General features: G+C 49.1%; 2 protein-coding genes across 7 annotated transcripts in view; both read left to right on the top strand.

Moving 5' to 3' along the window:
• Positions 1-8,345, top strand: part of ST6GALNAC4 (ST6 N-acetylgalactosaminide alpha-2,6-sialyltransferase 4) — a 20,427-nt gene extending 12,082 nt beyond the window's left edge. For all 4 annotated transcript variants that reach the window (XM_010351316.3, XM_010351317.3, XM_003940591.4 and 1 more), the window contains one exon: positions 8,255-8,345. The gene's annotated coding sequence lies outside the window, so the exon portion shown is untranslated. The remainder of the gene's footprint in view (positions 1-8,254) is intronic.
• On the top strand, positions 4,672-25,339 carry ST6GALNAC6 (ST6 N-acetylgalactosaminide alpha-2,6-sialyltransferase 6). Of its 3 annotated transcripts, XM_074395382.1 has the most exons (7): positions 4,679-4,827; positions 5,902-6,306; positions 8,255-8,345; positions 9,899-10,078; positions 19,761-20,167; positions 24,264-24,371; positions 25,063-25,339. In XM_074395382.1, the coding sequence occupies exons 2-7, from the start codon at positions 6,185-6,187 to the stop codon at positions 25,250-25,252; spliced, it is 1,098 nt and encodes a 365-aa protein (XP_074251483.1). In that variant the 5' UTR covers positions 4,679-4,827; positions 5,902-6,184; the 3' UTR covers positions 25,253-25,339. The 3 variants fall into 3 exon arrangements, with proteins under 3 accessions (XP_074251485.1, XP_074251484.1, XP_074251483.1); XM_074395384.1 differs by lacking the exon at positions 19,761-20,167 and having other exon boundaries at positions 4,672-4,827; positions 25,067-25,154; XM_074395383.1 differs by lacking the exon at positions 19,761-20,167 and having other exon boundaries at positions 4,675-4,827; positions 25,063-25,150.

Raw genomic sequence — 25,339 nt, 5'->3', positions numbered from 1 at the left:
GAGTTTGCTAAGGGTCAGGAAGCAGGGAAGTACATGGGGGTCTCCTACCCCTGGGGCCGGAAGGGCTGAAGCAGAGGCCAGCTCTCCCAGACCATGGGGAAGGGCTCGGGGGAGGACCACCAGGACTGGCCACAGCCACCATGCAGGAATGTCCTGGTGTGGCCTGGCCTGGCTCTCACAGGCCTAAGACTTCGTGTAGAACAAGTCTGTGGTTATTAAACAGAAAGGCCTGGTGGAAACAGCCATGCCACCTGCGTGTTCTCTGAGTCTGTTCCTTCATCTGGAAAGTGGGTTAACCGCAGTACCCAACTCATAGGCCACCTTAAGGGTTCAATGAGGTGTGTTTGCAAAGTGCCTGGCACAGAGCAAGCTGCTCTGTTTCTCATCCTTGTTATCACTGTTACTGAGATGGTTATTGTCGTTCTTGGGGCCCAAGAAGGGAAGCCAGCTCTGAAGCAAAGCCTGCTGGAGGGAGCCTGGGCCCAGAGACATGGCAGGCCCGTCCCGTCCAGGAGTGGGGCTGAAGCACCTTCTCACTTCTGGGTGTTTGGTTCGGGTCGCTGGCCTGGGTTAGTGAGAAGGGCTGGGGACAGGATGTTTCCTTCCCTGATACCACCCCCAACCCTCTGGGTGGCCTTGGGCTAGAGACGCTCCTCTGAGTCCTCAGAAGTCAAGTTCATCAGGCCTCCCGCCTGACCACCCTGCCCCCACTCTGTGGTTTTCCATTCTGTTGCCTGTGGGGCGGGGTCAGCGACCTGGGGCTTGGTTGGAGGCTCAGAAAGCATCAAACCCAGCCTTTCCAGCTCCCAGCCTGGTGGGCAGTGCCTTTACCGCCTGGAGGCTGGTCCCTGGGGGACTGCTAACCTTTGTTTTAATTAGAAACAAAGTGTTATTAACTTCCCATATAAGTACAATGCAAACAACCTAGAAGTTTATAGAGGGAAAAGTGAAGGTAGCACCCATGCTGCCCGCCCCACCTTCACTTTAATAGGGAATCAGCTGCGGGTAGGCCTCGTGGATTCTTCCAGACACTTCGTGTACATTTACACATACGTGGATAGTTATGGCTTTTAAAAAGCAAGCAAAAAACTTATGCTATATGTTGCAGTTTGTTTTAGAAATTAAAAAATGCATTTTAAAATATTTAAAAATACTGTGTGGGCTTGGTGCGGTGGCTCACGCCTGTAATCCCAGCACTTTGAGAGGCCAAGGGAGTGGATCATTTGAGGTCAGGAGTTTGAGGCCAGCCTGACCAACATGGTGAAACCCCATCTCTACTAAAAATGCAAAATTAGCCAGACGTAGTGGCACACGCCTGTAGTCCCAGCTACTCAGGAGGCTGAGGCAGGAGAATCCCTTGAACCTGGGAGGCAGAGGTTGTGGTGAGCTGAGATAGCGCCATTGCACTCCAGGCCAGGCAACAAGAGCAAAACTCTGTCTCAAAAAAAAAAAAAAAAAAAAAAAAAAAAATTGTGTGACCATTATCTTAAAATTTTTGGAAATTTACAGTTAAGTAAAAGAAAAAAAAGCAGCCCAGATCTCATCATTCCAGAAATAACCACTATTTTTTTTTTTTTTTTTTTTTTTGAGACGGAGTTTTGCTCTTGTTACCCAGGCTGGAGTGCAATGGCACGATCTCGGCTCACCGCAACCTCCGCCTCCCGGGTTCAGGCAATTCTCCTGCCTCAGCCTCCTGAGTAGCTGGGATTACAGGCACGTGCCACCATGCCCAGCTAATTTTTTGTATATTTTTAGTAGAGACGGGGTTTCACCATGTCGACCAGGTTGGTCTCGATCTCTCGACCTTGTGATCCACCCGCCTCAGCCTCCCAAAGTGCTGGGATTACAGGCTTGAGCCACCGCGCCCGGCCCCAGAAATAACCACTATTAACACTAATCACTGGCCAGGCGCAGTTGATCATGCTCTTTTGGGAGGCTGAGGCAGGCGGATCACCTGAGGTCAAGAGTTTGAGACCAGCCTGGCCAACGTGGTGAAACCCTGTCTCTACCAAAAATACAAAAAAATTAGCCGGGTGTGGTGACACATGCCTGTAGTCCTAGCTACTCAGGAGTCTAAGGCAGAAGAATCACTTGAACCTGTGTGGTGGAGGTTGCAGTGAGCCGAGATCACACCACTGCACTCCAACCTAGGCAACAGATCGAGACTCCATCTCAATAAAAAACAAACAAAAAACCCGAAACCACTAATCACTGTGATAGGCAAAAGACATTTCCTTATTTTGTTTTATTTCTTTTTTGCGTCTTTTAAAATACTGTGATACGGTGTCATATTTGAAAGTTATAGATTGGGCACAGTGGCTCACACCTGTAATCCCAGCACTTTGGGAAGCTGAGGCAGGCGGATCACCTGAGGTCGAGAGTTCGAGACCAACCTGACCAACATGGAGAAACCCTGTCTCTACTAAAAATACAAAATTAGCCGGGCATGGTGGCACATGTCTATAATCCCAGGTACTTGGGAGACAGGAGAATCTCTTGAACCCAGGAGGCGGAAGGCTTGGGTGAGTCAGGATCATGCCATTGCACTGCAGCCTAGGCAACAAGAGTAAAAATCCATCTAATTTAAAAAAAGAAAGAAAGAAAGAAAACAAAGTTATAAAGCATCAAAATATTATGAACCTCTTGAACTCAGTCCCCACTTAAAGACCAGTTACTATAATTTGTATACCACTTTAATTCCTCCCCCGTTGTTCTTGACTTTTGCTTTTATTTATTTTATTTTAATTTTTTGAGATAGAGTCTCTCTCTGTCGCCCAGGCTGGAGTGCAGTGGCAGGATCTTGGCTCATTGCAACCTCTGCCTCCCGCCTCCCAGGTTCAAGGGATTCTCCTGCCTTGGCCTTCCAAGTACAGTAGCTGAGATTACAGGCACGCGCCACCACACCCGGCTAATTTATTTGTATTTTTAGTAGAGACGGAGTTTCACCATGTTGGCCAGGCTGGTCTTGAATTCCTGATCTCAAGTGATCCGCGCACCTCCCCTCCCAAAGTGCTGGGATTACAGGCATGAGCCTCTGCACCCGGCTGACTTTTGCTTTTAAAACTATAATCACTAAAAGAGACAAAAGCTGTCTCTTGTCCCTGGCTGTGAGGTGGGCTGCTGCCTACTGTATGCTTAAACAATATATTGTGTAGTTTTTACTCATCTTCCCAGATGTGTCTTTTTCACTCCTTGTGTCTCTAAGATTCATCTATGTAATTGTAGCTCGTTCATTTTACCCTACTATGTATTATTTGCACAGTGAGGACCTTCCATGGTGTAAAACAATTCCATTCACCTGTTGATGGACATGTGGGCTTTTCCCTGTTATTTGTATTATTTCAAGCAATGCTGCTATGAACCTCCTTGGGCACATCTGCAAGAATTTCTCTAGGGCATGTTTACTCAGCCGTGGAATGCAAATGTTTACAACTTTGTTTCCAAGGTAGTTTTTTTTTTTTTTTTTTTTTTGAGACGGAGTTTCGCTCTTGTTACCCAGGCTGGAGTGCAATGGCGCCATCTTGGCTCACCGCAACCTCCGCCTCCTGGGTTCAGGCAATTCTCCTCTTGACCTCGTGATCCACCCGCCTCGGCCTCCCAAAGTGCTGGGATTACAGGCTTGAGCCACCGCGCCCGGCGGTAGTTTTTTTTTTTAGACGTTGTTTCACTCTTGTTGCCCTGGCCGGAGTGCAGCAATGGACTGATCTCGGCTCACTGCATTCTCGGCCTCAAGCGATTCTGCCTCCACCTCCTGAGTAGCTGGGATTACAGGCGCCTGAGACCACACCCAGCTAATTTATGTATTTTTAGTAGAGACAGGGTGGGTGATTCACCGTGTGGGCCAAGCTGGTCTTGAACTCTTGACCGCAGGTGATCCACACTTCTCGGCCTCCCAAAATTCTGGGATTACAGGCCTGAGGCACCGCGCCGGGGTGGCAGTTCTTTACCTTGCTTTTTTTTTTTTTTTTTTTTTTTTTAAATTATCCTGAGAGCTGATATGATTTGCTTTTTTCACATAAATATCCTGGTCATCCTTTCCTACCAAGGCATAGGGACCTGCATCCTTTATTTTAACAGCTTCCTCGTGCACTTCGGCAGGCTGTGCCTTAACTTAGACAGTTCCCTAGCAATGGCTACTTAGGTTATTTTCCCTGAAGACATAGAGTGATGTCATGAACGCCCTGTTCCGAGAAGGAACATCTTAAATTTTCCCAGCTCTGTGAAGTTGTTCTTCTCCCTATTTTCCAGAGGCAATGAGAAGGGAAGTTATGCTGCGCCAAGGCGGCACAGCTGGCGGATGGCAGGGCTGGACTTGAATCTGAGGGTGAACCCTGAGTTCGCTCAGGGTGACTGCAGGGTGCAAGGCTCAGGGCAGGGAGCTGGAGGCCCTCGGTGGGGAGCCCAGGGAGAAACCCAACGGAGTCCAAGCACAGCGTGCTCCGGAACTCAGTTTCCCCATCCGGGGTCTTGGTGGCAATAAAGAAAGCTAGAAGTGGGCCGGATCCACACTACAGGGAGCCGAAAGGCTGTTGTATTTTGATGGTCAACCCGGGCTGCCCAGTGGGGTGACTGAGGCGCTCTCGCGGCGGCGGGAACTGGGCCGCCACCCCTTTCCCTTCCCCGCCCGCGCTTCCCGGGGGCGGAGCCACCCGAGGCTCCGCCCACCTCCCAGGCCGGGGCCGGCACGGGGCGGCGGCGCTAGGACCCGGCGGGCCGCGGGTGCGGCGGGGCCTGGGCGGCCTGAGGAGCGCGGACCCCGGCGCTCGGCTCCCGGCACCATGTGAGGGGGCTCGGGGGCCGCGGGGGGCCGGGCGCTCCCCGCCGGAGGTGAGCTGGCGCCGCGCGGGGGCGGGGGCGGGGGCGGTGGACGGCGGGGAGGGGAGATTGCGAATCGCCGGGGATGGGGATGGATGTGGGGCCCCCGGGGGCTCTCGACCCCTCTTCCCTCGGTAGCCGCGCCCCGAGGTCTCGGTCCTCGAGCCCAGGGGCTGTCGCGGGGTCCGCTGGGCCTCCTGCCGCCCATTACCCCGTCAGCCGTCCTGCCTCTTTTCTTCCCAGCTGGGGTTAGGGTTCCGGACCCCCGGAGTGCAGGAGTTGGGGAGGGGGTTGGTGCCAGGGGCGCGCAGGGTGAGCCCCCCTACCAGGTGGACCCAAGGGCTTGGCGTCCCGCCTCGTCTCGGAATTAGGAGTCCCCCTCCCCCTTCTCCCTGGAGCCCTCCTCCCACGCGGGCTCGTGGGTGCCTCCCGACCTGCGGGACGACTCCCGGGCTGGAAGAAGGAAAGCCCCCAAACAGAGGGCAGGGTGTGGCCCCCACCCTCGGCTCCTGCTCAGCTCGCCTGCGCGTCCAGCCTTAGGGGCTGAGTCCATGCTCCGGGGCCAGCGCGCGGGTCTGCTACCTCCCCAGCCTGAACAAGCCGCTCCCCAACAGGCCAGCACCCCCAGACCCCCGCCCTGGTGCCGGTGTCGGGCCACGACCTGGGGGCACACCCGTTCCAGCCGAGGGGGATCCTCCAGGGAGACGAAGTCAGGCTCAGCCCTGGGCTGCTCCCTGTAAGGAGCCTGTAAACAAGGCTGCCAAGCTGGCTCTGGGCGGCCCCGCAAGGCGCTTTGCCTCTCTGACACTCAGTCTCCTTATCTGTGAAATGGGCAACAAGAAAGCCTACCATGCATTGCCGGGATTCAGTGTGTGGGTGATGCTTAGAGCGTATTCCCACACGTATTCCTTGATATTCCGGGAAAGTCGCTGGTTTGGGGTCAGGGGAGTAGGAGTGTTTTACTGACACACTGGAGAGGCGGGCCTTGAACAGTGAAACAGTGAGTAACCACAAGACTAACAGCTGCTGGCATTGTGGGAGCACTCTTTTTTTTTTTTTTGACGTGGAGTCTCGTTCTGTCGCCAGGCTGCAGTGCAATGGCACGATCTCGGCTCACTGCAACTTCCGACTTCCGGGTTCAAGTGATTGATTTTCCTGCCTCAGCCTCCTGAGTAGCTGGGACTACAGGCGCGCGCCACCACGCCCAGCTAAGTTTTGTATTTTTAGAGAGACGGGGTTTTACCATGTTGGCCAGGATGGTCTCCATCTCTTGACTTCGTGATACGCCCGCCTCGGCCTCCCAAAGTGCTGGGATTACGAGCCACTGCGTCCGACCAATGTGGGATTACTTTCAAGCCCCGCGTGCCCCATGCCACATCTGCTTGAATCCTTCCAACAACCCCGAGTTACCGACTCTTATTGTTCCCATTTCACAGATGAGGAAACTGAGGCTCAGAGAGGTCACATGGCTTGCTCGAGGCCCCCCAGCCAGTAAGTGGTGAAACCGGGATTCGCAGTGGCACCTGACATGCTGCACTGACATGGCCTTCTCAGAGCAGGATTGTGACGGGGCGGACCAGGGGGACGGTGGTCCTGGCTGAGGGCACAGCTCGGGCAAAGGTGGGAAAGTGGGGGGCGGACATGGGGCATCCTCAGGAAAGGGTGGCCACGTGTTATAAGCTAGAGGCAGCTGGAACCGTGGTTGCCTTGAATGTTGAGGTCTCAGGGTTCATGGGGCCACCTCAGGATTCTGGACTCCTGTTTTTTGCTCTCACGGTCCTTGAGGGCAAGAACAAGCCTCTTCTCGCTTCTTATGAGGCCCCTTCCGCTGTATAGCGCGAGGCCTGGACTAGATGGGAGTCCGGGCCTCCCTGACTGGCTGTGAGGGGCCGGCCCTGGAGAAACTTGAAGCCAGGCTCAGGATGAGGGGGGGCTCCCACGGGGAGGGGGTGGGGCCGGAGAGGGGCGGGGCCAGGACCTAACCAACCAGGAGCTAGGTGTGTGTGCCAAGCCTCCTCCGGCCCGAGATTCTCTGGCTATTCCTGATGGCCCTGTAGGAGTAAACAGCGGCTAGGTCAGCGGGTGGAGAGAGTGGCAGGAACTGAGAGGGCCCTGGAGGAGGGGACAGAGCTGAGGAGGGCCCCTAAGCCCCAGTTTCCTCCCTCTGCACACCCGCTTGCCCTGCCCCCCTTGCCTGTCTGCTGGAGGTGGGCTGCACACAGTACTTTTTCCCTTTCACAGGTGGGGAAGTGGAAGTCTGGAAAGGAGCTGGGTCCTGGGTGGTGGGAGAGGGAGCAGTGGGGTGTGTGGAGCAGAGCTGGGCTGGCCTCCTCACTGCCAGGTCTCCAGAGGCCCCCCCCCCCCGCCACCTCCGAGACTGTGATTACAGCCATTTGACAGATGTGGAGTCAGCCCTAGCAGAGACTGCAGGGCCTGGACTAGAACCGAGCCTCTGAGACTTGAGTCTGTGCCCTTCGAGAGATCCTACTTGTTTTTTTTTTTTTTTTTTTTTTTTTTGAGACGGAGTGTCGCTCTTGTTACCCAGGCTGGAGTGCAATGGCGCGATCTCGGCTCACCGCAACCTCCGCCTCCTGGGTTCAGGCAATTCTCCTGCCTCAGCTTCCTAAGTAGCTGGGATTACAGGCACGCACCACCATGCCCAGCTAGTTTTTTGTATTTTTAGTAGAGACGGGGTTTCACCATGTTGACCAGGATGGTCTCGATCTCGCGACCTCGTGATCCACCCGCCTCGGCCTCCCAAAGTGCTGGGATTACAGGCTTGAGCCACCGCGCCCGGCGAGATCCTACTTGTTAATGCATTCGTTCATTCAGCGATATTCCTGCATCTCCATGGCTATTGGAGGCACAGGGGAAACTGAGTCAGGACCTGGGTGGGCTGTACTCTGCAGGCAGCTCTTAGCCTGGGGGGATGGAAGGTCCTAAGGGAGTTCCTGGTCCCTGAGAGGCTTGGAGGATGAGTGGGAGTCAGGAGGCCGTAGGAGGGAGGGCGTGCCAAGCCAACCTGAGAGGGAGTCAGAGCAGAGGAGTCTGGGGGCTACGAGGGTGTTGCTTTATTCTGACACCACAGAGACCCAAGGCAGGGTTTAGAGCAGGGTGTGAATGGGGCTCCTGCTGCGTGGAGGTCAGGTCTTCCAGCAGGGGAGCCAGCTTCGGCCCTGCCAGCTGCCTGGGTGTGGGAAGGCGCCTGCTCAGGGAGGAGAATGGGCAGAGCTCTGCAGCCACCAGGCTGTAGGATTGCAGTCGGATTCCTGTCCTTTCTGGCCCTCAGTATCTCCATCTGCAAAATGGGTCCAGTCCTCATCCTTAAAGTTCTGGGTGCATAGAAGAGCTAGTTGGGAGCAGAGAAGGTGTAGCCTTTGGCTTGCTGGACCCAAAGGAGGACCCCCAGGCCATAATAACCCTTTCTGGTGGCTTGCAGGTGTGAACCCACATCCCTGCCCCCAGGGCCACCTGCAGGACGCCGACACCTACCCCTCAGCAGACGCAGGAGAGAAATGAGTAGCAACAAAGTAAGTCTCCTTCATTTCTTATCCCCACTGAACCTCTTACTTCCCTCTATGGAATGGGTTCCTTTGGACCTGTCTCAGATCCCGGCCACCACCAGTCTCTCCCTCCCCTCAAGAAGCCACCAGTGCTTGGGAGGCCCAGGTTTAAGCCCGGTTTGGCCACTGATCTGAGTGGCTTAGGGCAAGCTCCTGCCTGTGCTTCGGCCCAGGGTTCGTTCTGCCGTCTCAAGCCTGACTGGTCTGTCTGTGGTGGTCAGGGACTAGCTGAGGTGCCTGTGGAGTGCTCTGCAGGAAAGAGGGGTGGGCAGGTGGAGGTGAGCAGGAAATGGGGGGAGGGTGCACCGGTCAGAGTCAAAGGTGATGCAGCCTGAATGTGACCCTGAGAATGTCAGGATTCCCCGTCATTCTTTCATTCATTCATGTGTTCCTACTACATGAGCACCTACTACATGACTGGCCCAGCATGCCCCTTCCCTAGGATACACTGCAGCCTTGCTGGAGCCTGAGGTTTGGAAATGGGATGGAGTGGTCATATTAATTTGAGTCTAATCAGGACAAAGAAACTACACAGTGATTACACAGGAAAAGTTTAATGCAAAAAATTTTTGACTGTCATAGGACACTGGAGTAACAAGGGATTGGAATTCTGAGGCATACAGGAATAGCAGATGTTAATCTAAGGAGAACCCCTGCCCCCACAAAGGCTGAGTTCCAGGCCTTGCTGAAGAAGGCCCAGCCGTGGTCCACTGGATGGCTCTAGTACGAAACCGGCCTAGGGAGGGAAGCCACCAGCCTCCAGGTGCTACAGGTGGTTGAGTGCGCTGTGGGAGCTGGACTTGAGAGAAGCTGTGATCACAGCATGAGCCAGAGGCAATGTGCCTGAGTTGCTGGCACTCCTGGCCTCTGATCAGTGGCTAAGATGCCCTTACTGGACAGGCTGTGTCCACTGAGGGAGTCTCCCTAGCAAGCCTACCAGAACCAAGAAGCAAATGCTTTTCCTCCTGCAGTGTCTGTCCAGCACCTTCTAGTCACAAAGCTTAATATGCAGCTAACTGACAAGGGCAAATATTTAAAGGGCCCAGATCCACTTCCATAGAACAGACAAAAAGGATAAACGTGGAGCTAGAGGCAACACATTGGAGAGTTACTGTTGGCGGGAGACCTGGACCCTCTCACTCAGGTGTCCCACCTGTCTCTAGACATCCTCTTAGCAGCAGCTGTAGGGAATCCTGACACATTCAGTCCAGCCCAGCAAACCCTCCCTGAGAACCTTCTGTGTTCCAGGCCCTGCCCTGGGATCTGGGATAAAGTGGGGAGCAAGGCTGACCTAGTCCCAGAGCTTACGGTGTAATCGGAGGGATGGCAGTTTGAATGCTGTGTGATCAGTGTTGTGATGGGGGTACTGAGGCAGCTGAAGGAGGCCTTCCTGGAGGAAGTAGTGCCCGGACTGGTCTGCAACAAAAAGCAGGAGTTAGCCAGGCATGGTAGGTGGCAAAGGAGCTGGAGTGCTGAGCCTTCCTGGCAGCTGGGCCCTCACTGGCCTCTCCCCTCTCCAGGAACAGCGGTCAGCAGTGTTCGTGATCCTGTTTGCTCTCATCACCATCCTCATCCTCTACAGCTCAAACAGTGCCAATGAGGTCTTCCATTACGGCTCCCTGCGGGGCCGCAGCCGCCGGCCTGTCAACCTCAAGAAGTGGAGCATCACTGACGGCTATGTCCCCATTCTCGGCAACAAGGTAGTGCAGCCACTTTGGGGAGCTCCCTGGGAGCTGGCTGGTGGCAGCTTCTCCTCACTGCTCAGCGTCACCGCTTCCCCCACTTCTTCTCTCCTAAAGAAAGGTGGACTCTGGGAGTCAAGGCCCTGCCTCCGGTGATTTCGGCTCCTTGCTTGCTGTGTGACCTTGGATAAGTGCCCTGCCCCTCTCTGGGCCTCAGTTCTTTCCAAGTCTCCACCCTTATTGCGAATATCCTACCATCTCCTGAATCAGAATCCTTTTGGAAATGTATTATTGTTTTCACTGCTTTCTGTCTCTGCTGGGGAGCCCACACAGGGTTGAGAGCAGAACAGTGGGACATTTGACAGCACAAAAGTAGTAATAATACCGGCTTTTGTGTGTGTGCCCTTTATCAAGTGCCTGTGTATGCCAGGCCCTTTTTTATTTTATTGCATTTTAGGTTTTGGGGTACATGTGAAGAACATGCAAGATTGTTGCATAGGTACACATGTGGCAGTGTGATTGGCTGTCTTCCTCCCCTTCACCTATATCTGGCATTTCTCCCCATGCTATCTCTCCCTAGCTTCCCACCCCCCACTGTCCCTCCCCTCTTTCCCCCGACAGACCTCAGTGTGTGATTCTCCCCTCCCTGTGTCCATGTGTTCTCATTGTTCAACACTCGCCTATGAGTGAGAACATGTGGTGTTTGATTTTCTGTTCTCGTGTCAGTTTGCTGAGAATGATGGTTTCCAGGTTCATCCATGTCCCTACAAAGGACATGAACCCATCGTTTTTGATGGCTGCATAATATTCCAGGTGTATATGTGCCACATTTTCACTGTCCAGTCTATCATCGATGGGCATTTGGATTGGTTCCAGGTCTTTGCTATTGTAAACTGTGCTGCAGTGAACATTCATGTGCATTTGTCCTTATAGTAGAACGATTTATAATCCTTTGGATATGTACCCAGTAATGGGATTGCTGGGTCAAATGGAATTTCTGTTTCTGGGTCCTTGAGGAATCGCCACACTGTCTTCCACAATGGTTGAACTAATTTACACTCCCACCAACAGTGTAAAAGTATTCCTGTTTCTCCACATCCTCTCCAGCATCTGTTATCTCCAGATTTTTTAATGATCGCCATTCTAACTGGCGTAAGATGGTATCTCAATGTAGTTTTGATTTGCATTTCTCTAATGACCAGTGATGATGAGCATTTTTTCATATGTTTGTTGGCCTCATGTATGTCTTCTTTTGTAAAGTGTCTGTTCATATCCTTTGCCCACTTTTGAATGGGCTTGTTTGTTTTTCTCTTGTAAATCTGTTTTAGTTCTTTGTAAATTCTGGATATCACCCCTTTGTCAGATGAGTAAACTGCAAAAATTTTTTCCCATTCTGTTGGTTGCCGATTCACTCTAATGATTATTTCTTTTGCTGTGCAGAGGCTGTGGAGTTTGATTAGGTCCCATTTGTCTATTTTGGCTTTCGTTGCCAATGCTTTTGGTGTTTTGGTCATGAAGTCCTTGCCTATGCCTATGTCCTGAATGGTTTTGCCTAGATTTTCTTCTAGGGTTTTTATGGTGTTAGGTCTTATGTTTAAGTTATCCATCTGGAGTTAATTTTAGTGAAAGGTGTCAGGAAGGGGTCCAGTTTCTGCTTTCTGCACATGGCTAGCCAGTTTTCCCAACACTATTTATTAAACAGGGAATCCTTTCCCTCTTGCTTGTTTTTGTCAGGTTTGTCAAAGATCGGATGGTTGTTGATATGTTGTGTTGCCCCCGAGGCCTCTGTTCTGTTCCATTGGTCTATATCTCTGTTTGGTACCAGTACCATGCTGTTTTGAATACTGTAGCCTTGTAGTATAGTTTGAAGTCCGGTAGTGTGATGCCTCCCGCTTTGTTCTTTTTGCTTAGAATTGACTTGGCTATGCGGGCTCTCTTTTGGTTCCATATGAAGTTTAAGGTGTTTTTTTCCAGTTCTGTGAAGAAGGTCATTGGTAGCTTGATGGGAATAGCGTTGAATCTGTAAATTACTTTGGGCAGTATGGCCGTTTTCATGATATTGATTCTTCCTAACCATGAACATGGAATGTTTCTCCATCCGTTTGTGTCCTCTCTTATTTCATTGAGCAGTGGCTTGTAGTTCTCCTTGAAGAGGTGCTTTATGTTCCTTGTTAGTTGTATTCCCAGGTATTTTATTCTCTTTGTAGCAATTGTGAATGGCAGTTCATTCTTGATTTGGCTCTCTTTAAGTCTGTTATTGGTGTATAGGAATGCTTGTGATTTTTGCACGTTGATTTTGTACCCTGAGACTTTGCCGAAGTTGCTTATCAGTTTCAGGAGATTTTGGGCTGAGACAATGGGGTCTTCTAGATATACAATTATGTCGTCTGCAAATAGAGACAATTTGACTTCCTCCTTTCCTAACTGAATACCTTTTATTTCTTTTTCTTGCCTGATTGCTCTGGCTAGAACTTCTAGTACTATATTGAATAGGAGTGGTGATAGAGGGCATCCTTGTCTAGTGCCAGATTTGAAAGGGAATGCTTCCAGGTTTTGCCCATTCAGTATGATATTGGCTGTTGGTTTGTCATAAATAGCTTTTATTGTTTTGAGATACGTTCCGTCAATACCTAGTTTATTGAGGGTTTTTAGCATAAAGGGCTGTTGAATTTTGTCAAAGGCCTTCCCTGCATCAGTTGAGATGATCATATGGTTTTTGTCTTTGGTTCTGTTTATGTGGTGAATTATGTTTATAGACTTGCCTATGTTGAACCAGCCTTGCATCCCTGGGATGAATCCTACTTGATCAAGGTGGATAAGCTTTTTGATGTGCTGTTGCAATCGGCTTGCTAGTATTTTATTGAAGGTTTTTGCATCTATGTTCATCATGGATATTGGCCTGAAGTTTTCTTTTCTTGTTGAGTCTCTGCCGGGTTTTGGTATCAGGATGATGTTGGTCTCATAAAATGATTTGGGAAGGATTCCCTCTTTTTGGATTATTTGGAATAGTTTCAGAAGGAATGGTACCAGCTCCTCTTTGTATGTCTGGTAGAATTCGGCTGTGAACCCTTCTGGACCCGGGCTTTTTTTGGGTGGTAGGCTCTTAATTGCTGCCTCAACTTCAGACCTTGTTATTGGTCTATTTAGGGTTTTGACTTCTTCCTGGTTTTGGCTTGGGAGGATGCAAGTGTCCAGGAATTTATCCATTTCTTCCAGGTTTACTAGTTTATGTGCATAGAGTTGTTTGCAATAATCTCTGATGATGGTTTGAATTTCTGTGGAATCTGTGGTGATATCCCCTTTATCATTTTTTATTGTATCTATTTGGTTATTCTCTCTTTTGTTTTTTATTAATCTGGCTAGTGGTCTGTCTATTTTGTTGATCTTTTTGAAAAACCAGCTCCTGGATTTGTTGATTTTTTGAAGGTTTTTTTTGTGTCTTTATCTCCTTCAGTTCTGCTCTGATCTTAGTTATTTCTTGTCTTTTGCTAGGTTTTGAATTTTTTTGATCTTGCTCCTCTAGTTCTTTCAATTTTGATGATAGGGTGTTGATTTTAGATCTCTCCTTGCTTCTCGTGTGGGCATTTATTGCTATATATTTTCCTCTAGAGACTACTTTAAATGTGTCCCAGAGATTCTGATATGTTGTGTCTTCATTCTCTTTGGTTTCAAAGAACGTTTTTATTTCTGCATTCATTTCATTGTTTATCCAGTCAACATTCAAGAGCCAGTTGTTCGGTTTTCATGAAGCTGCGTGGTTCTGAGTTAGTTTCTGAATTCTGAGTTCTAACTTGATTGCACTGTGGTCTGAGAGACTGTTTGTAATGATTTCCGTTCTTTTGCATTTGCTGAGGAGTGATTTACTTCCAATTATGTGGTCAATTTTAGAGTAGGTGTGATGTGGTGCTGAGAAGAATGTATATTCTGTGGATTTGGGGTGGAGAGTCCTGTAAATGTCTATTAGGTTTGCTTGGTCCAGGTCAGAGCTCAAGTCCTGGATATCCTTGTTAATTTTCTGTCTTGTTGATCTAATATTGACAGTGGGGTGTTAAAGTCTCCCACTATTATTGTGTGGGAGTCTAAGTCTGTAAATCATTAAGAACTTGCCTTATGTATCTGGGTGCTCCTGTATTGGGTGCGTATATATTTAGGATCATTAGCTCTTCTTGTTGCATCGATCCTTTTACCATTATGTAATGTCCTTCTTTGTCTCTTTTGATCTTTGTTGCTTTAAAGTCTATTTTATCAGAGATGAGAATTGCACTCCTGGTTTTTTTTGCTCTCCATTTGCTTGGTAAATCTTCCTCCATCCCTTTATTTTGAGCCTTTGTGTATCCTTGCGTGTGAGGTGGGTTTCCTGGATACAGCACATCGATGGGTTTTGGCTTTTTATCCAATTTGCCAGTCTGTGTCTTTTGATTGGGGCATTTAGTCCATTTACATTTAGGGCTAATATTGTTATGTGTTAATTTGATGCTGCCATTTTGATGCTAGTTGGCTGTTTTGCTCATTAGTTGATGCAGATTCTTCATTGTGTTGATGCTCTTTACCATTTGGTTTGTTTTGGAGTGGCTGGTACTGGTTGTTCCTTTCTATGTGTAGTGCAACTTTTAGGAGCTCTTGTAAAGCAGGCCTGGCAGTGATGAAATCTCTGAGTACTTGCTTGTTCGCAAAGGATTTTATTTTTCCTTCACTTATGAAGCTTAGTTTGGCTGGATATGAAATTCTGGGCTGAAAGTTCTTTTCTTTAAGGATGTTGAATATTGGCCCCCACTCTCTTCTGGCTTGTAGGGTTTCTGCTGAGACATCTGTTGTGAGTCTGATGGGCTTCCCTTTGTGGGTAACCTGACTTTTCTCTCTGGCTGTCCTTAGCATTTTCTCCTTCATTTCAACCCTGGTAAATCTGAAGATTATGTGCCTTGGGGTTGTTCTTCTTGAGGAATATCTTTGTGGTGTTCTCTGTATTTCCTGGACTTGAATATTGGCCTGCCTTGCTAGGTTGGGGAAGTTTTCCTGGATAATATCCTGAAGAGTGTTTTCTAGCTTGGATTCATTCTCTTCGTCACATTCAGGTATACCTATCAAATGTAGATTAGGTCTTTTCACATAGTCCCATATTTCTTGGAGACTTTATTCATTCGTTTTTACCCTTTTTTCTATAATCTTGCCTTCTTGTTTTATTTCATTGAGTCGATCTTCGACCTCTGATATCCTTTCTTCTCTTGGTCAGTTCGGCTGTTGAAATTTGTGCACGCTTTGTGAAGTTCTCCTGTTGTGTTTTTCAGCTCCATCAATTCACTTATATTTCTCTCTAAGTTGTCTATTCTCGTTAGCATTTTGTCAATCCTTTTTCAAGGTTCTTAGTTTCTTTGCATTGGGTTAGAACATGTTCTTTTAGCTAACAGAAGTTTCTTTTTACCCACCTTCTGAAGACTGATTCTGTCAATTCATCACACTCATCCTCCATCCAGCCTTGTTCCCTTGCTGGTGAGGAGTTGTGATCCTTTGTAGGAGGAGAGGCATTCTGGTTTCAGGTGTTTTCATCCTTTTTGCACTGGTTTCTTCTGAGTTAGTTTTTTGTGGTTTTATCCACCTGTTGTCCTTGTAGTTGCTGACTTTCAGATTGGGTCTCTGAGTGGACGTCCAGTTTGTTGATGATGAAGTTATTTCTGTTTCTTAGTTTTCCTTCTAACAGTCTGGCCCCTCTGCTGTAGGACTGCTGAGGTCCACTCCAGGCCCTGCTTGCCTGGGGATCACCTGCAGCAGCTGCGGAACAGTAAGGGTTGCTACCAGTTTCTTCTTCTGCTATCATTGTCCCAGAAGGATACCTGCCAAATGTCAGTCTGATCTCTCCTTTATAAGGTGACTCTTTGGATATACGGGGGTCAGGGAGCTGCTTGAGGAGACAGTCTGTTCTTTATAGGTGCTCAAGTGCTGAGCTGTGAGCTCTGTTGTTCATTCAGAGCTGCTGGGCAGGTACATTGAAGTCTGCTGCAGCGGAACTCATAAACTCCTTTTTTTTCCCAGGTGCTCTGTCCCAGGGAGTTAGGGCTTTATTTATGAGTTTCCCTTGGGCTGCTGCCTTTTTTTCAAGGCTGTCCTGCCCAGCAAGGAGGCAGCCTAGTCACTGTCTGCCTGCAGAGGCTTTGCTGAGCTGCTGTGGGCTCCGCCCAGCTGCCGTGTGAACTTCCCTGCAGTCCTGTTTATATGGGTGTAGTTAGAATTGCCTCAGCAATGGTGGCCCACCTCCGTAATGGTGGACTCTCTCTGTAATGGCGGGTTGCCTCGGCAACGGCAGGCTGCCTCAGCAATGGCGTAGTGGTGGAGTGCCTCGGTAATGGCGGACGCCCCTCCCCCGCAGAGCTGGGCCTTCTCGGGTTCAGCTGTGGGTTTCCAATTGCTGTTTTTTTGTGCGGGGGTGGGACCAGCGGAGCCTGATCACCTGACTCCTTGCCTCAGAGCCATTTTTTTTTTTAGTTGAGCAGTCGACTCTCTCCCAGGTGTTCCAGTTGCCTTTTGAAAAGGCACCAGGATCTGTGTGATTTCCCATGCAGCGGTGCTGAGATTTGTGGTGCTTTTTTGCCCGGGAATCTCCTGGCCAGGCTCCCTGTTTCAGTCCCCTTTTTAATCAGATGAATGGGCGACTCTGCCTTCCCGGAGCTCCAATCACCAGCTAAAAGGGCTCCCAGGCCTGTGTATTTTGTATGGAGAACCACTGCACCAGCCAAAACAGCTGTGCTGGCGACCCGTGGGACTCCTCCGCCTGGGAAACTCCTGGTCTGTGGGCAATAAAAATCCATCTGGAAATGTGGCCTCCACTCACTCTCTGCGCTTTCCCTGGGAGCTGCAATTCTGAGCTGCTCCTAATCGGCCATCTTGGATCTTCCGCCATGCCAGGCACTTTGATCACCAGTAATCCCCATACAAGCCGTATGAGGGCAGCATTATTATCTCCCTTGATGAGACTGAGTAACCAAGGCTCAGAGAGGTGAAGTCACTTGTCTAAGACCACACAGTGAGGGAAGGAAGGAGATGGCATTTTCCTACCCCCTGCTAAGTTGCAGCTGCAAAGAGGCCAAAAGTCACTCCTGGGGAGTTCCATTTGCCTTGGGTAGCCATGAAATTCAGGTTGTATTTCTGGGGTTCATCCTGTAGTATCTCTTTCTTCTTCCTCGCTGACCCTCCTATATTTTCTTCAGGGCCTTTGCATGCAAAATGTAGAGCCTGGGCTCTGGCCACATCCTCACTAGGAAAGGGCACATTAGCAAGTGTTGGGAGACAGATTAGCACTTAAGTGAGTCTTTCTTTACCCTAAGAACCCTTGAAAGAGGAATAAAAGTGGGACAGCTTGAGTGTGGGTGATGTGGAAAGAAGAGGCAGAGCCTGGCTTGCAGTGCTTGCAGCATCATAGAGGAAGCCAGAAAAACTAGCGCTCAGAAAAAGTAGGAGCGCCAGTCAAGGTACGTGGGATGTGTTGCTGGATCTTGGAGTAAGGGCTCAGGGAAGGCTGACTTGGAGGAGGTGGCATTTGAGCTTAGCCTTAAAGGGTGAATGGGAATTCCACGGGCAAAAAATAGACCCCAGAGAGCATGTGGTTCCAACCCATTCATTTCAGCCATGGAGAAATAGGCCTAGAGTGGCTTTCATACTTTCCTTGATAACAAGATGGTTCTTGTTTCTGCGTGATGTGGAAATGTCATGGGTACCTTTGGAAGATGTCCTCTTTGGAGAGCTGGGAATCTGTGGTCACTTAGACTTGGGTTCAAATCCTGGCATTGTGCTTCTCCACTTTATGACCTTCTGTTCTCCCACTTGTTGACTCTGCCTCAACTGAATGGCCTTCTTTTGGTTTTCAATGTACCACCTTTATTTCCACATTGGAGCTTTTGTGCTGGCTGTTTCTCCTGCCTTGAATATGTTTCCCTAGGTGGTTCTTCATCCTTCACATCTCAGCTCAGAGAGGCCTCTCTGTTATAGCCTGACAGCTTCTTCTTGCCTGCTGCCCAGAAAAAGCCAATACACTGAGACTGTGGGTGTTGCAGCAGAGAAAGATTTTAATAATTGCAGGGCCAGTCAAGTAAGGAGATGAGGGATAGTTCTCAAATCTGCCTCCTCCAGAATTTGGAAGCTAGGGTTTTTTAAGAATAGCTTGGCAGGCAGGAAGACTAGAGAATGGTTGGGGATGAAATCATAGGAGTGTTGAAACTGTCTTCACCCACCAAGTTAGCTCCTGGGTGGGGGCCATGGGTCACTGGTCTGGTTGGCATCCATTGGTCCACCAGATTGCAAGGTCTGAAAAATATCTCAAACACTCAGGTTTTACAATAATGATGTTATCTATGTTAAAAACAATAATGACGTTATCTATATTTTAAAAAGCAAACTAAGAAATAGTGACTGTCTATAATTCAACTATAGCTACATCTTAGCAGAAAAGCAAGCTAAGAGATAATGACTGGTTATAGTTTATGCCTACAGCTTGACAGACAGGTGTACAGGGGGTGAGATAATCAATTATTAGTGACCACCTTCTATCAAACTGACTATATGCAGGCAATCATGCATCCAGGAAGAGCAGGACAAAGGAAAAGGAAAATAAGTAAAACAAATGATTTTACTATACCTGTATCCTAGCAGAGTCCAGGCCTTTATCTCAATTGTTACCTTGTGGCCTTTTATTAAATTTACAAAAGCAGTTTTAGTCCCCAAGCAAAGTGGAGTTTCATTTTGGGAAGGGGCTCTTACCATCTTTGCTCCAGAGTTAAACTATAAAGTAAATTCCTCTTGTAGTTAGCTTGGCCTGTGCTCAGGAATGAGCAAGGGTGGTTAGACTGTGAAGTCAGAAACAAGATGGAGTCAGTTATGTTAGATTCCTCTCACTGTTACAATTTTTCGGCAAAAGTGGTTTCAATTCCAGGTCACCTTTCTAAAGTAGCCCCAGCTGCAGTCACTGTTGGGTCACTTGCCCCTATTTCTCCTCCCCGCCCCTTGAATTGGTCTCCCTCCCACTTTCCCTCCCCCCACCTTTCTCTTCTTTCCTCTCCTTTTTAAACCTGTCCTTTGCTTTTTCCTCTTTCCTTTCCTTTTCTTTTTTCTTTTCTTTGTTTCTTCTTTCCTTTCTTTCTTTCGACACAGTCTTGCTCTGTTGTCCAGGCTTGAATGCAGTGGCATGATCTAGGCTCACTGCAAACTCTGCCTCCCTGTTCAAGCGATTCTTGTGCCTCAGCCTCCCAAGTAGCTGTGATTACATGCACACACCACCACACCAGGCTAATTTTTGTATTTTTTGGTAGCGACAGGGTTTCACCATATTGGCCAGGCTGGTCTCGAACTCCTGAACTCAAGTGATCTGCCTGCTTCAGCCTCCCAAAGTGCTGGGATTATAGGTGTGAGTCACTGCACCCAGCCATTTGGCCCTATTTCCCTTTTTTTCCTGGCATGTATCATGTGCATTCTGGTCTGTCTCCCCACATGGTTCTTGAAGGCAGTAGCCTGGTCTGTTCTGCTCCTTGCTCTGCCCCATGACTTGGCCATTAGCCAGCTTGCTATCAATGTGTGTTGAATGTTCAGTGAATGGGCCTCGAGTTTCCGTGTCTTTAAAATGGGCATAACAATTCCTGGGTCCTGGAGGCCTGGATGTATGGCGCACAGGCCCTAGCGTGGAATGGCCATAATAATGTTGACTTTCCTTGTCCCCCAGACGCTGCCCTCTCGGTGCCACCAATGTGTGATTGTCAGCAGCTCCAGCCACTTGCTGGGCACCAAGCTGGGCCCTGAGATTGAGAGGGCTGAGTGTACAATCCGCATGAATGACGCGCCCACCACGGGCTACTCAGCCGATGTGGGCAACAAGACCACGTACCGCGTAGTGGCCCATTCCAGTGTGTTCCGCGTGCTGCGAAGGCCCCAGGAGTTCGTCAACAGGACCCCTGAAACCGTGTTCATCTTCTGGGGGCCTCCGAGCAAGATGCAGAAGCCCCAGGGCAGCCTCGTGCGTGTGATCCAGCGGGCGGGCCTGGCATTCCCCAACATGGAAGCATATGCCGTCTCTCCCGGCCGCATGCGCCAATTTGACGACCTCTTCCGGGGTGAGACGGGCAAGGACAGGTACCAGCCTCCGGCCTACCCCTGTGGCCAGCCCTGTGCTCCCTCTCAGCATGCTCCGTCCTGAGGGCCTGTTGCTCCCAGCATGCACTGCTCTGAGGGGATGATCAGGTCCTGCTGTCCTCTGATTGGACCTCCTAGGAGAGTTCTCTTCACGTCCAGCTGTTCATATGGATCCTTTCCAACATGCTCTGCATGACCTGGTTTGCCCAAGAGAGCTTCCTCCTGCCATACCTTGCTCTGAGGGCACAAGGGCTTCCATCCAGCCTGCTCTGCTCTGAGGTTGCACAGTCACTCCTAGCATCTTTCTGAGAGAAGTTCCCCATAGTGTACCCAATGTAAAGTCTTGTCTGTTCCCAGCACGTCTGGCCTTAAGCACATAGTCGCTCCTGGCATGCTCTGTTCCAGGGATACATCACTCCCAGCATGCCCTGCTCTGACTCATCTCCTTAGGAAAGCTAGGCCAGTGCTGCCCAATAGAAATCTATGTGAGCCACATATGTAATTTATTTTCATAGTAATCACGTTTAAAAATCAGTAAATAGCTGCATGCGGTGGCTTGCACCTGTAGTCCTAGCTACTCAAGAGGCTGAGGCAGGAGGATCACTTGAGCCCAGGAGGTTGGAGCTGCAGTGAGCCACGATGGTGCCACTGCACTCCAGCCTGGGTGACAGAGCGAGACTACATCTTACATCACTTTTTTTTTTTTTTTTTTGAGACGGAGTTTCACTCTTGTTACCCAGGCTCGAGTACAATGGCACGATCTCGGCTCACCGCAACCTCCGCCTCCTGAGTTCAGGCAATTCTCCTGCCTCAGCCTCCTGAGTAGCTGGGATTATAGGCACACGCCACCATGCCCAGCTAAATTTTTTGTATTTTTAGTAGAGACGGAGTTTCACCATGTTGACCAGGATGGTCTCGATCTCTTGACCTCATGATCCACCCACCTCGGCCTCCCAAAGTGCTGGGATTACAGGCTTGAGCCACCGCGCCCGGCCCATCTTACATCACTTTAAGAAAAAAAGTAGTGAAAGCAACTTTAATTTTTTTTGACCTAATATGTTCAACATATAGCTCTTATACATATTTTGTTAGATTTCTACCTAAATATTTAAAACTTTTTGAAGCTATTATAAATGGTATTAATATTTTTTTGTTCCCAATTGTTAATTGCTATTATATAGAAATGGCATACAGAAATTGGTTTTTGTGGCCAGGTGCAGTAGTTATGCCTTAATCCCAGCACTTTGGGAGGCCGAGGCAGATGGATCATGAAGTCGGGAGTTCAAGATCAGCCTGGCCAACAGGGTGAAACCCTGTCTCTACTAAAGATACAAAAAATTAGCTGGGCATGGTGACATGCACATGTAATCCCAGCTCTTCAGGAGGCTGAGGCAGGAGAATTGCTTGAACCCGGGAAGCAGAGGTTGCAGTAAGCAGAGATTGCACCATTGCACTCCAGCCTAGGTGACACAGAGAGACTCCGCCTCAAAAAAAAAAGATTTTTGTGTGTTGACCTTGTATCCTGTAACTTTGTTAAACTCATTTATTGGTTCTAGGAGATTTTTTGTTTGTTTGTTTGCTTTGTTTTTGAGACAGAGTCTTGCTCTGTTTCCCAGACTGGAGTGCAGTGACAAGATCTCGGCTCGTTGCACTTCTGCCTTCTGGGTTCAAGCGATTCTCCTGCCTCAGCCTCCCAAGTAGCTGGGACCACAGGCGTGCGCCACCACGCCCGGCTGATTTTTGTATTTTTGGTAGAGATGGGGTTTCACCATGTTTGCCGGGCTGGTCTTAAATTCCTGACCTCAGGTGATCCACCTGCCTCTGCCTCCCAAAGTGCTGGGATTACAGCATGAGCCAATGTGCCCAGCCTGTTCTCGGGGATTTTTGTAGGTTCTTTCGGATTTTCCATGCAAATAATCATGTGGCATGCAAATAAAGGCACTTTTCTTTCTTCCTTTCTGATTCGTATGCCGGTTTCTTCTTTTTGCTTTATTGCTTTGCCTGGGATTTTCAGTACAATGTTGAATTGTGTTGGAAATGGTGAGAATGGACTTCGTTGCCTTGATCCTAGTCTTAGGGAGAAAGTATTCAGTCTTTCATCATGGTATATGATTTTAGTTACAGGTGTTTTGTAGCTACCTTTTATCAGGTTGAGGAAGTTCTCTTACTAGTTTGCTGAGAATTGTTATTGTTACAGGATATTGAATTTGATGAGATGGTTTTCTGTAGCAATTTATATGATCATGTGGTTTTTCTTAAGACTATAAATGTGGTGGATTATATTGACTGCTTGTTTTTGTTTTGTTTGGTTTGAGACAGGGTCTTGCTCTGAGACCCAGGCTGGAATGCAGTGGCATGATTATGGCTCACTGCGGCCTCCACCTCTCAGGAGCAAGTGATCCTCTCATGTCAGCCTCTCTAGTAGCTGGGAGTACAGGCATGCAACACTATGCCTGGCTAATTTTTGTATTTTTAGTAGTGACTGGGTTTTGCTGTGTTGCCCAGGCTAAGATTTTTGAATATTGAATCAGCTCTGTACTTCTGGAATAAAACATAAAGTTTTATTTATTTATTATTTTTTTAAAGACGGGGTTTCACCATGTTGGTCAGGCTGGTCTTGAACTCCCGACCTCAGGTGATCCGCCCGCCTTGGCCTCCAAAGTGCTTAAATTACAGGCATGAGCCACCACGCCTGGCCTGTTTATTTATTTTTATTTGGAACACACCCTGTTCCAAACTCACTTGTTTGGAATGTATGTATTTATTTTCTATTTTATTTACTTATTTTTTTTTTTTTTTTTTGAGACAAAGTCTTGCTCCTGGCCCAGGCTGGAGTTTTGTGTTCGTGTTCATGAGAGGTTTTTTTGGTACTGTCTTTGCTTGGTTTCGGTCTCAGGGACATGCTGGTCTCAGAAAATGAGTTGGGAAATGTTCCCTCTTCTATTTTCTGGAAGAGACTGTATAGAATCGTGCTTATTTCTCTTGAAGTATTTGGTAGAATTTGCCAGTGATGGTATCTGGGCCCAGAGAGTTCTTTTTCAGAAGATTTTAAGCTGTGAATTCCATTTCTTTACTAGTGACAGGGCATTCAGGTTATCTATTTCATCTTGAGTAAGTTATGGTCATTTATGGGTTTTAGGGAATTGGCCCATTCTATCTAAGTTGTCAAATGTCTGTATGTGGTTGTTTGTGGAATTTTCTTATTATCCTTTTAATGTCTATAGGGTCTTTGGTGGTGATTGTTTCTCTTTTATTCCTGATATTTATGATTTATGTCTTCTCTCTTTTTTCTTTGTCAGATTTGCCAGAGGATGTTTCGGTTTTGAGATAAAGTCTTGCTCTGTCACCCAGGTTAAAGTGCAATGACATGATCACAGATCACTGCAGCCTCAACCTTCTGGACTTAAGCAATCCTCTCACCTCAGCCTCCCAGATAGCTGAGGCCACAGGCACATGCTGCCACACCTGGCTAATTTTTAATTTTTTGTACTCACTATGTTTCCCAGGCTGGTCCTGAAGTCCTGGGATTACAGGCATGAGCTGCTACACCTCGCCTCCATTCATTTTTCCACACTACCTAAGAAAGTGCAGTGTATATTTACACGTACGGCCCATCTCAATCACACATGGCTGGTGGCCACTGTAGTGTGAGCACAGCTCTTGGTTCTGGACTACTACTCCTCAGGCCTTGCTGTGAACTGCAGTCCCTCCAGCAGGAACTCATCTGATTAGTCATCTCCCCTTAGGAGTTTGCTTCTAGCATGAGCACAGCTGTTTTTAGCATACTCTGTGGTCGTAGCCACTCAGCCTGCCCAACTGTGACCTGGCTCCCCAGGAGACAATTCATTCCCAGCATGCCCTGTTTCCATTCTTCCCCTCAAAGGAGCTCCCTCCACACCCCTTACCTCTGCCCGGACAGCCCTCTGCCACATGCCATGCTCCCACAGTGAGGCTGGACTTGGGGTAACCGAGGTGGGGATGGGGCCCCGATGGGTGGATGGGAGAAGTTCCAGGGAACTCCGTGTGGGTGACCCTGGGTCACCTGCCCCCATCTCTGCTGGCATGTGCCCTCATCGTGACCTCTCTCCGTCCCCAGGGAGAAGTCTCATTCGTGGTTGAGCACAGGCTGGTTTACCATGGTGATTGCGGTGGAGTTGTGTGACCACGTGCACGTCTATGGCATGGTCCCCCCCAACTACTGCAGGTGAGCCCTCCTTGCCGGCGCCCTCCCAGGACAACACCCAGGCACTGGCCACAGGATAGAGCTGGTGGGGGCCTGGAAACCTTGGCCGGAGGTGCCTTTGAGGGACTCTGCTTCATTGTTTTTAAACTGTTCTGCAGGAATCTAGGCTTCTTCTGCTTCCTCAGGGGCCTCCACTCCAAGCTCAGCCAAAGTTGATTTATTAATAATAACTATTAGTAGTAGCATTACATGAAAAGCCCACTAGGGGAGAGCTATACTTTACTGAATACTGACCAGGTACAAAGCATGGCTACGTGTATTATCTCACTTACTCTTCACAGCAACCTTAAGGGATAAGAACTGTTATTCTTTCCATTCATTAAATGAGAAAAACTGAGAAGGACGTTTATGAGTAGCCGGAGGTCCCCAAACAGCAGGAAGAGGGGCCAGGCTCCAGTGCCCACAGCCCTCACCACTGCTGTACACCGCCACCCTCTTGGAGAAAGGAAAAAGTGCCACTGCATTAAAAAAAAAAAGTTTGATGGTTACAAACCTAATGTATCCTGCACTTATTTTACTGATGGGGAAACCGAGGCCTCAGGAGGCATGAGGATTTCTCCCATTGAGGTCCTACGGCAGGTGAGGGGCTGACAGGGCAAGGACCCTGCCAGCGCCTACCCTGGCCTGATGACACCCATCTGCTCTGTCCCAGCCAGCGGCCCCGCCTCCAGCGCATGCCCTACCACTACTACGAGCCCAAGGGGCCGGATGAGTGTGTCACCTACATCCAGAATGAGCACAGCCGCAAGGGCAACCACCACCGCTTCATCACCGAGAAGAAGGTCTTCTCGTCGTGGGCCCAGCTGTACGGCATCACCTTCTCCCACCCCTCCTGGACCTAGGCCAACCCAGCCTGTGGGACCTCATGAGGGTCAGAGGAGATGAGGGCTCCACCCAGCCGCTGGGCCAGAGATCATTTTCTGGCCAAT

Source organism: Saimiri boliviensis, chromosome 2 (genome assembly GCF_048565385.1).
Source record: "Saimiri boliviensis isolate mSaiBol1 chromosome 2, mSaiBol1.pri, whole genome shotgun sequence".
Classification (NCBI taxonomy): Eukaryota; Metazoa; Chordata; class Mammalia; order Primates; family Cebidae; genus Saimiri; species Saimiri boliviensis.
The sequence above is the reverse complement of the archived record's forward strand: the minus strand, read 5'-3'. Positions and strand labels throughout refer to the sequence as shown.